The sequence below is a fragment of the Pediculus humanus genome, genomic scaffold (assembly GCF_000006295.1).
Source record: "Pediculus humanus corporis 1103172107587 genomic scaffold, whole genome shotgun sequence".
Taxonomy (NCBI): domain Eukaryota; kingdom Metazoa; phylum Arthropoda; class Insecta; order Psocodea; family Pediculidae; genus Pediculus; species Pediculus humanus.
The window spans coordinates 31,472-43,956 of record NW_002987201.1 but is presented as its reverse complement, the minus strand read 5'-3'; the positions used below and the strand labels follow the sequence as shown (position 1 = coordinate 43,956).

The 12,485-nt window shown below is 22.6% G+C and overlaps 1 protein-coding gene across 1 annotated transcript; it reads right to left on the bottom strand.

Moving 5' to 3' along the window:
- Window positions 1-5,443: 5,443 nt before the first annotated feature.
- Phum_PHUM226100 (FYVE, RhoGEF and PH domain-containing protein, putative) lies at window positions 5,444-9,553 on the bottom strand (the record flags this gene model as incomplete). The annotated part of the gene is made up of 9 exons (XM_002425833.1): window positions 5,444-5,560; window positions 5,643-5,775; window positions 5,879-6,026; window positions 6,167-6,656; window positions 6,778-6,915; window positions 7,000-7,748; window positions 7,927-8,139; window positions 8,252-8,545; window positions 8,830-9,553. The coding sequence occupies 9 exons, from the start codon at window positions 9,551-9,553 to the stop codon at window positions 5,444-5,446; spliced, it is 3,006 nt and encodes a 1,001-aa protein (XP_002425878.1).
- Window positions 9,554-12,485: the final 2,932 nt, after the last annotated feature.

Below are 12,485 nucleotides of genomic sequence, written 5' to 3'. Positions count from 1 at the left end.
AAAATATTTTATTTTATTTTTATTATTATTATCATCAAATTTTAACCATATTCACTGATATTCCCACGCCTTCTTTTTCTCTTTTTTTTTTTTTTTTACTCGTTCATAAATTTTGGAATTTACAAAAAATTCATCCATAATTTTATTATTATTATTATTATAATGCAAAAGAAGCGCCATAAAATCAAGAATAATAATAATAATAATAATAATAATAATAATAATAATAATAATAATAATAATAATAATAATAATAATAATAATAAAATCGTACAAATCGTTTTTTTTTTTTTAAATTGAAATTTAAGAGGGCATGGTATAAAAAATCAATAAAATCAATGACAAGAAATCATCCGAAACGCGTTTAACAAATCTCACATTTAACCGAAAGTAATAATAATAATAATAATAATAATTATTATTATTATTATTAATATTATTATTATTTAATTAATTGTTTATTGTTAATTTATTGTATTACAACTACTCTTGTAGTTGAGTAGACGTGAGAATAATAAAACAAAAATAAATAAGAACGATATAAACACCGCGATGATGATGATGATGATAATAATAATAATAATAATAACAACAACAACGATTCGTTGGATTAACAATTAAAAATATCGAAACGAAAACCCATTTTTTTGTTTTGTTTTTTGTTTTTCTTTTTTTTTTCCGGCTTGTATTTAAATCTGATAATAATGATTCTTTTGTTTTTTTTTTTGGGGATAACTGTCACGAGTTAAAAATAAAATTTTTCACAAATTCACAAATGGAAAATGAAAAAAAGTTTGTTTTTTTTCCTTCCCCCCCGCTTTCATTTTTAATAAAAAAAAAAAAAAAAAAAAATATATATATATATGTGAATATACATGTAACTCTCTCTCTCTCTCTCTCTCTCAAAAAAAAAAAAAGAAAAACTCGTGAAAATGAAAATTGATTTTCCATCACGTGACAATTCATTTTTTTTTCCTTTTTTTAATTTTTATAACATTTTACGTAATTGAGATTTACTATTATTTTTCTTTTTTTTTTTTTCTTCTCACGTTATTAATAAATAAATAAATAAATTTTCTAAACTGAAAGACTATATATAATATTAAAATTTTAAAATGTAACTTGTTGGTTTCCCCCCACTCCTCCTCCCCCCTTTATTGATTGACTGAAAGTTAAACAAATAATAAAAAAAAAAAAAAAACTTATGCTTTCATATACATATTAATTTAAAAAAAAAGAAAAAAAAATGCAAAATAAATTCTTTTTCATGTAAAAATAAAATTAAAAAAAATTTTTTATGAATTTTAAAATGGCGGGGGGGCGGGGGGCGAGGGAGGGGGAAATCGTAAAAATCAATTTTAAAAATTTATTTATTTATTTATTTATTTATATCATCAATGAAAAATCATTTACAATATTAATTTTATGGTTTTTTTTTTTAAAGTGACGACGTTTCTCTTTAATTTACACACAATTCAAAAAATGAAAATTTTTATTTACCATGAACTTATTTAATCACCAGTCTTTACTCTTTAACTCTTTTATTACCATTTAAATGAAGAGGGGGAGGGGAGAGTGAGGGGGGGAGGGGAGGGGAAAAAGAAAAGAATTTAAATGTTTAAAATTGGACATATTTATTAAAAAACAGACTAAATAACTAGGGAGTTTGTTTCTATTCTCATCGATTCCTTGATCAAAAATGGTAAATTCTAATGATATTAATTTAACCTATTAAACAGACAACTACTACTCGTTCAACAAGACCCACTCACTTACATTCGAAACAATGTTTTACAAAACTGACACAAGTTTTTTTTTTTTTTTTTTTCATTGTTTAAAATTATGTGATAACCTTATTAAGTGAAATCAAAAAATGAAATATTAATAATAATAATAATGGTGAGGTGTTAAAAAATTATTTAATAAACAAATTTTTTTATGTTTAGTAAACATTCGTTCATTAAAAAAACAAATGCCAATATTTAAAATTGTTTTTTTTTTCGAAAACATTTCTCCTAAAATTTAATGTTTAATTAATTAATGTAATAATACTCTGTACAAAATTATCACATCTAATCTGATCAACAACATATTTTCCCTTTTTTTTTTTTTTTTCTTTCCTTTATGTTTATTAATTGAATGCAATTTGACCTTCAAAGCAAACGACCAAATTGTTTTTGATAACTACACATTTCGATTTAAAATACTTTTATAAATAATGAGTGTGATTTTATTTTATAATATATATATATATAAACAATTACAAACAAAACTAGTTTAGTATATTTTTGTTCATTGTAGTAATAATATATAAATTTTAAGAAAGTATGAATCAAACAACTGATGATTAATTCAAAAAAAAAAAAAAAAAATTATTAATAACAAATATGATTCATACACTTTAAAAGAATGCATATAATAAAATAGTAGTTATATAAAACACAAATGGATAAATAAAAAATTTTTGTCCATAAAAATACACCTGAATAATTATTAAACTTGGTCTGAGGATAATTAAAATATAAAAAAACAAAAAAATTTTTTTTTTGGATAATTTTCAAATGTTTAATTGCCAACATTCGAATAATGTACTAATCAAGCATAAACAACATTTTGAATTCCTTTGAGTTTCTTTGGCATTAACTAAATGCTAACAAAACAAAAAAAAAAAAAACAAAAAATAAAGAACCACCATGAGAAAACTTTTATAATTTTGTAAATAATCTGAATAAATTTTTTTTATAGAAAAAAACAAATGAGAAAAAAATTTAATCTAATTTTTAAATGCGAATAAAAAACTTTCGTCGACTTTAATTAATTTATCGCATGCACTTAAATGCAATGAATTTATGTTAAATATTTTTAAAATTATATTTTTTACTTTAATTTAACTTTTTTCATCATTGCCCAAGTTAACTTATACATATGGCATTCGAAAAAAAAAAGAAAGCATTTTGTACTTAAAATATTTACTTAGTAAGTTAACTTGTTCGATAAATAAGAGTTAAACAATGTTTATATATAATAATATTTATTTGCGAATGGAAAGAATTTAATGAGATATATATATATATAATATACTTGGTTGCATTTGATAAATAACTGATTAATTTATATAAAAAAAATTTATATTTTCTAAAAATAACTCAAGAGACCCTAAGAATAATGAATGTATATAAGATAAAACAAAAAAAAAATTCCTCATTAATTAATTAATTAATTAAAAAATATTTGTATTTTTTTTAAACGAATGTATTTTTTTAATTCAGGAAAAACGAGATTTATAAAACACTCATTAAAAATTTTTTATTAAACCGCAGAATGTGAAACATTTAAAATAAACTGACTGAGTCAGCAAGTAATTAAGAAATTTTATTTTAATACTCTAAATGTAAAAAGGTTTTAATCTTACCTAATTGATATTATCATAGCATAACATAATTTATTTTAAATAAATACAATTAAGAAGCACACATCCATTTTTGACTACATACTCTTTTTAACGAAACGGCACATACACAAATCAATAAAGTAAAAAAAAAAAAAAAATAACAATTTTGTACGAATTAAAGACACAGGAGCGTGACTCGTTAATAAAAGCTATATATAACGCTTTCCTTACCCAAAAAGAACGTAATCAGTTCGAAATTCGAACTGGGCGTTTTTTTTATTTGCTGAAAAATACTTTGCGACGACTAGACCGCCATTCTGAATTCGCAGCGATTGATATCCGATTTGAAACACAAAACAATAAACACACACATAAAACATAAACAGATTAAACTTTATTTCATCTAGGAAAATTATCAATTTTTAAAAATAAGAACATTCAAATTGTTGTTTCACAATGTATAATTAAATATCTAATTCAATTGGGCGATGGCTGTATTCTTTCTCGCGCATGCGTTTTTACATTTATCTCATTCCATAGAATAAATAGATACCAACATATTTCTTAATTAAAAGTAATAAAATTTTTAATAAAATTCACGTTGAAATAAAAAATTTAACAATTTTAAAAAAATTTAAACTTAAATTTCATATATTAATACCATTTAACTCCTCTTACGTCTTAAAATATTTTAAGTTTTTTTTTTTTTTTTTTTTTTACAAATTAAATTTCATAGAATATGAAAAGGTAAAAACGTCATTGATCTTAATATTGATAAACGTTAAAAAATGTGCATTTAAATTATTACAATTAAATGTAAACAAAATTAAAGCTTTTTAGCTTTAAACCCCCTAAAAAAAAATACGAATATATGTTAGTAATAAATTAAAATTCGAAATAAAAATTAGCTAATCTTAATTTTTTTTACGATCATGATTATTTCTTTAATTCTATTAAAAATGATTCACGTGGTTAGAAAGTTTTTTATCACATTTAGGTCCATCATTAAAAATTGCATAAATAAAAAATAAATATGGTTTACAATTTTGAGAAAATAATTTTGTTAAAATGTTAACTGATTTCCCTGTTTGCCCTTTACAAATTGCACCCTTTTATATTAAAATTTTATTAAAAAACGTGAAAAATTTTTTTAAAGACCTTGAATTTATATCCGTGATTTTTTTTTTTTTTTAAAACATACTTTCAATTAATTCTTAAATAAAAATATTTAATTTGTGTTTTCTCTTTTTCCTAAAAAAAAAAAAAGTAATTTTTTCCATTAACATAATAATGACACTTACAATTCCAATAGATAGTAAAAATTTTAACTGATTGAAAAATTATTAAAATATAAATAAATATTTTATTGACATTTTTTTAAAAATAAAACAAATGCACAAAACAAAATATATATATAATTAAAACATTTTTTTTGGCTTGCGATAATAAAACAATAATAAATATTTTATAAAGATAACTAAAAAAAAAAAAAGTGATACAACAGATAAACTTTATATTTAAATGAAAAATTTAAATATATCTATAAATATTTCATAATTAAAAAAAATTTTTTTTTTTTTTTTTTATATAAAAAGAAACGTTTGACGTGTTTTTAATTAAAAAAAAAAAAAAAAAAAAATGAAGGCCGCCTTAGATTTTGGTTAATTTAAAGTAATTGACCGTAAGTGACTGAAATCATTAATTATTCAAATATTATTTTTAAAAAAATTTTTTTATGTTTTGACTAAAATATTATTTTACATAAAAGAAAATTTATTACTGTACACTAACTTTCATTGGTTATTTCTTTGTATATAAAAAAAATATTTAATATGATACTACGTAGGCAATAAAATTTAATAATTTTTTGAGGTTCGCGACGAATATTGAGCAATTTTTTTTTTTTTTTTTTTTTTTTTTTTTACCCCACTCAAATTAATTTTTTCAAATTGTGATCGAATCGAAATTTGATGCTGCAGTTAAGGCTTCGTACCACCTAAAAATAATCGTAAATGCGTGGTATACTTGTTTTCGAAAATAAAAATAACACAATTAATTATTTAAATACCTATCAGCTGATGTTTGAGATTCTGCACGAAAAATAAGAGGCATTTGAGATGAATGAACGAGAGAAAATATTAAATTTTTATCTATTTCCTCAAAATTTACCTGGAAAAAAGAAAAGGAGGAAAACCTAACCAACCATTCGACAAATACCAATTTGAAAATGAGGATTAAAGCAAAAATTTACCTTAGCTCGTTCAACTTCATATCCTAAAACTGGTATCGTTTCCAATGCCAACACGTCTTCGCTAGCTTTGTACACATATAAAACGTGATCTTTAAGAACGTACCAAAACATTTTCCAAGATTTTCGAGATTTTCTAAATAAATAAATAGACACGTACAAATTAGTTTTTTCCCAATAATAATAATTATAATAATAAACAAGAACAATAAAATAAATAAATAAATGAAAATGTATACCTGTAAAGCCACCCACTCATCGAAGATTCAGAGTCATTGGCCGATACTTCTTTTAATCTAGGCGGAATGTATTTTGGTTTTTTACCGTTTCCCGCAGAGCTGTACTTAACAAATTTGGATTTTATGTATAAATACTCGTTTTGTACGCCTTCATCCGTAATATTAAATGTTTCTTTTAAAAAATCACATATACCATCTTCCGAATCTTCAAATTCTATTTGAAAAAAAAAATTTTTTTTTTTTTTTTTATTAAAAATATTAATTAAAATAAATTTAAAAAATCCTTACCTTTGAGTAATAAATCAAAACATTGATCGCAAACTCTATCCGATTTGAAATTGGTGTATTGAAGAGGAGCCTGATTGCTCCCACAATTTCTACAAACAACTTTACCACATCCTCGACAATGGTGTCTCCTGAACAAAGCCGTAAATTCAGCCGTGCATATTTGACACATGGTAACTTTTCCATCGGGAACCCATACGGGAGCTTCTTTTCCCAATTTGAAACTATCGCTCATTTCGATTTTGACATTTAAAAAAGTTTTCTGCTTTTTTATGTGTTCCTCTATGGCTCCATGAAGTTTTTCAACCCAATCTTTACACTCGGATTCCGTTTTCGCACACAAAATAAAACTTCTTTTAATACTGTGAACAGTAAAGGAATTGGAATACTTTTCATCATCGTTCAAACAAACTTTCATTCCCGACAGCGGTAATTCTTGATGAATTTTTAAATACTGCTTTGAATAAGTCGTGTGTAAAAAACAATCGTTAAGCTGAAATTAAAAAAAAAAAAAAAAAAAATTAAAATAAAAAAAATTTTTTCTGTTCGCGTTTCTAATTATTAGTTTTTGTAAATAAATACTATTATTTACTTATCTATCGTTTTAAACTTACCAAAATAAAATACCTGTCCTTCACACTTTTCCTGCATATTTTCTCAAGTGGTCCATCTTTAATTAAAGCTCTTCCCGGTTTGATAAGTGCGTATTCTCCCAAAAGCGATTGAAAGTGCATCAACCTTCCTTCTTTGTCCTGAAACAAAAAAAATAAAAATAAAGTTAAATAAACAAATAGTGAATGAATGAATGAATGAATGAATAAAAATAATTTACTTACACCGTGACCGATATTTCTATTTGCATGATCGACAACATCGCAAACAATATTTAAAGCACTTACGGTGTCTGCATAATCAACAGACCCTTCGTCTAAATGTTTTAAATAATCGTTGAGCAATAGTCTATATTGTGGTATTCTTTGTACAGGTTTGAGCATATAATGTTTCAATGATAATTTTTTACATTTGTCCGAACTTTCAAATTCTTTAACCAATTTACCAAATTTCGGATATTTAATCATGCATTCATCTAAATAATTCGTTTGCGATTCAAAATTTTGTATGTATGTCGTGTACATTTTTAAAAATGCACCCTTTTTAACGATTACGTCGGATATCTTGGGATTCGTGTCCCAATTTTCGATCCTCTTACGTAAATCTTCGAGAATGTCTTCGTTTAAACTTTGAAGCTGAGACAAATGATTTAATATTTTATTGACTTCCGTGTTTGGTATGCAAGAGTTTTTCGTTTCGTGATTTTTCATTTGTACAAAATTACGAAAATCTACATTTAATAATTTTAAAACGTCTATAAAAACTTCCTCGGACGTCATCAATTCCTTCGCTTTTAAAAAGGCTCTGCTACTATTACAGTCTTTGTCGGTGAAACTGATTTCAATTTGATTTACGCTATCTTTATCATCGTCCGAATCACTGTGAGGATAAAAATTAGGCACTCTTAAATGCTGGGATGAATTTCTAGAATCGTGAGATTTATCTGATGTATTGTTAACGTCTGAAACTACTCCTACAACAAAAAAAAATTTAACAAATTTTAATTAAGTATAACAATTAAATTTTTTTTTTTTTTTCATTCAATTATTGAAGATATCAATGAAAGTTTTTTAAAAAAAAAAAAATATTCATTTATATTTTAAGGTAAATTTAAATTCATAATAATAATAATAATCAAGTTTAAAACTCACGTGGGTGTTTTATATTAGGCAATGATTTAGTTCTATTTTTTTCATGAAATATTGAATCTTTTACATTACTTGATGCATAAAATTGACTAACGCATCTTTCTTTTTGCCTGTTTTCTTTTTTATTCCCTTTTCCGAATGATCCAAACCATGGAAAACGTTTTGAAAATGATGAACCATCCGAATTAGACGTGTCTCCTCCTGGTACATATTCATCTTTTGTTTTTGAAAATAACATATATCGAAATTTTTTATTTAAAACCCGCAATAAATATAAATATAAAACGCGTTATTTTTTATTTTTTAAATTAACAATTAATACTTTTACCTGTTTTTTTAGTTGTATCTAATTTTAAAGATCGTTTCTTATCAGTATTGAAATTGTTATCCGCATTATCGTTAATAGGATTTTCATTAAAATTATCTGACGTCATTTCATTGTGCTCCTGTCCTGAACGTTTATTTTTGTTTACTTTAAAACTACAATTAATTGTGTTTTTGTATAAAAAAGATGAAACGTTATCATTTTTTTTTTTTTCAGATTTTTCACAATTTTGAATTACGTTTTCTTTGATTTGATTGCTTGAATTTGTGTAACTGTGTAAAAAAGATTTTGGTGATTCTAAACTATTGGATTGATTTGAATTCTTAGTGCAGCTATAAGAAAAAATTTTTTTAAATTATTTTTGTCGAAAAATAATTTAATTTAAATATTATTACTGAAAAAAATAAATATATACTCTAGAATTTTTGTATTTTCTTTTATTAAAGATTCCTTTGGTTCGAATTCATCTAAATTATTTGTACAGTCTAAGATTTGTGTTAAATTTGATTTGTTAATTAAATTGTATGGCATTTCATTTATTTTCACCATTTCACTCGTATTAATTTTAATATTTCTATTACTTAATGCTAAATCTAATTCATCCAAGTTTTTTTCCCATTTTTGACAATTTGCAGTTGTATCGACATTATATTTAAGCAAATGAGAATGTTTGGAACACATTTCGACTTGCTTGCAAAATTCTGTTAACTGTTCAGGATTGTTAAATAGATCTTTCACTGTTTGATTTAAATCCCCATTTTTTCCTAAAATAGGATTTTTAAATTTTTCATCCAAAGAAACTCGATGCAAATCTTGATTATCTGAAGTTGTGTGCAGCCCTAGACCACTATTATTGTGTTCATAACTTGTTGAGGTTTCTGTTGTTAATTTATTTTCAATAGAGTCATTGTTTAAATTAACTTTCGAACCAACATTGTTATATAAATTTGTATTATTTACAGTTTCTGAATTTAACTCATGAACATGTAATTTAGAAGGTAACTGTGGCTTAGGAGATATATAAGGAGGTTTAGAATTAGGTTTATGAGATTGCTTATCATTTTGATATTTCATTGTTTTTTGTACTGAATAACTACTACTTTTTCTATCGTCTATCTTTGAATTACTATTAATTTCAGGCGAATTAGGATTTGATTTAATGACTCTATGATTTCCTGACTCTAATTTTATTATTTGAGGTTTTGGTAAAAGTGGAGGTTTAACATTTTTTAATTTTGTCAAATTATTGTTGTTGTTGTTGTTGTTGTTGTTAGTTTCATAATTAACATTATTTGGACTAGACATTATTCGTAGTAAATCCTCAATTACTTGTAGCAAATTAAACTCTACTATTATACATTATGAAATTATTATTATTATTTTTTATATTCTACACCTGAAAATAAATAAAATAATAAATCAAAAATTTATTTTGAGAAATATTTCAATGAAAGATCAAATTGCAAATTAAATAATACACACATATATATGTGTATGCATAACAATGATAATGAAACAAGCAAAATATTTTGATATAATAAAATGATATGATTACATTTTGAAAAATAATAACCTAATTAAATTATAATAATATTCGTTAAGTAAACATAACAATTGACACGATCATTTATCACAAAATGAATCATACTTGGTGTACTATAAAAATGAAAATTTGATTATTTAAAATACAACTTAATATTTATACACACATATATATATATATAATGTTATTGAAGAACAAAACTTTAAAATTATATTTCAAAAATATAATATTTTTATTTGCAATCTTGTTATCGTAATTTTATTTAAATTACAAAAACAAACAATAAATACTCTACTACAATGAAATAATTATTAACGAATAAAAATTTGTAAATATTAAAATTCATTTATACTTAGCATCATTTAAAATATAATAATAATAATAATAAAAGAATAAAAATAATTCGTCAATTTATATAATATTATTTTTAATCGACTTATTATTATTATTATCAAATGACACATAAATAAAGGTATTTTTATCAATCGTTAATTTGTTATATTAAATATGATTTTTATTTAAACTGTAAATTTACTTACTTTATAAACAAACATTATTTATTAAACAAAATTTTCGTAAAACAAAATTTATAAAAAAAAAAAAAATAAATAAATAAATTAAACAAAAATAAATTAATTTGAACCCTTTACTGATTGTTGACCTTAGAAATAATTAAAAACAGTGTGATCGTTTTTCTTGTGTGCGACAAACATGGCGCACATATAAAACTGTGACGTCATTTTAACTTTTTGCCACCATTAATGTCTGATGTTAATTCCTTTTATCATTGCTTTTATAATTTGCTATTATTATTTATGCTTTTTTTTTTTTTATTTATAATAAAAATTAATAATCTAATAAAACAAATTTTATTTTTAAAAAAAATTATTTTTTGATTTAATTCTAATCATATAAATAATATAAGAATGGATTTAATATTTTTTTTTAAACAATGACATTTTATCAGTAATTTTATCATCATGGGTAAAGTTTAGTAATATTTTGACACAGAATCAATATGGTCAATTATTTAAAAGTTTAGCTTTTTTTTTTTTTTTGTTTGTTTGTTTTAGATAAAATTACATAATAATAATAATATATAAATTCTTATTTAATGACATTCAAAACAATTAATTATAACCAAAGTGGGAAAAATATATTTTGTAATGAATTATATAATTGTTAAAAACAATTTTGTACTAATAAAATTTTGTCAGTTAATTAAAACAAACTCAGTATAATTATATACCAATGTATTTTTTTTTTAATCAAGAAAATATCTAAAATTTCTCTTGCAATTAATTATTAAATTCAAATCGATTTTGTTTTATTTTAATAAATAAATAAATGTGAACTACTACTGGAAAAGACTGGGTGTTTATGTTTTACCAATCACGTAGAAAAACCTTATAGGAAGTGAGGTTTACAATGTTGCATACTACTGACATTATTAAAATGTGTAAAATAAATTATCAATACTTATGTAATAAGTAATTTCTAATTTAAAAATAAAAACTTTTTTTTTTTTTGTAAAGTAAACTGTTTTTTGTATATCGAATATACGTTAACGAATCCTTTTCTATTTCCACGACGTTCCTTTGTTTTTTTTAAAGCTCATAAAAGCATTTATAAAATGGTAAAAATAAAAATTTTTAATACCTAATAGTATTATGCAGGTCAAGTGACTCCAGTCAGGTTCGTCGGCCATATTGTGAGTAAGTACGCCTTAAAGTTATTTCTTTTGGTATTACCTCAGTCCGTCTCCAAATACCAGTGAGAGTGTATTTCCGTAAGTACCAGAGGATTCATAATGGCGGACCATACATAAAAAAAAGTGAAATCCCACATTTTGTTTTATTAAAATTTAAAAAACGTTTTCGATATTCAAAATTTTTTATTAACAAAAAGTATTATTATGATTATTTATGTGATTTTAAAGAAAAAAAATTTTTTTTGTTGTTTGAAAAAATTAAATAATAATTTTTAAGTGTTGTTTTGCTGTGAAAGTGAAATTTATTTTTCCTTCTTTATTCTACTACCGGATATTTTATTTTTTATTTTTCTCTTACATAAAATTATATTAATCAATAATAATAATAATGAAAACAAGTAAGTTTATAATTAAATATTATTTATTATTTGTTCAAATCCTTTTTTTTTAAGGTAGGCACAACCTCAACTTATTACTTAATACCTTGAAATCGTGACGTAATAAGGACGTTTGATTCGTGGGCTTTGAATATGTTCAAAGTTTTTATTTTTTTATAATAATTAAATTTAATTTAAAATTATTATTATTATTATTCTTTATTGTTTCTTTTTTTATTAAACTTTAATTAATTTATTATTAACTTTTTCATTAAATAATTTTTTCTTTTTAAGTAAAATACTAAAAAAAAAAAAAAAATCAATGACATCATAAACTAAAAGCCAAACTTTTTTTTTTTTAAATTATTTTTTTTTTCCTTTGTTTCCCGGATTATTATTATTATTATTATTATTACCAGGTTCTGGTATGAGTTTTTCTTACTCATTTGTTTTTAAATGATGTGTCAGATTGAAAATTATTAATAATAATAATTATTTTTTAATTTTATTTCAGATAAGATAATATCAAATTTTAATTTCTTTCAACTTTGGGTAAGTATACCAAAAAAAAATAAAAATAAAAAAGTTAATTAATTTCTTTTTCCC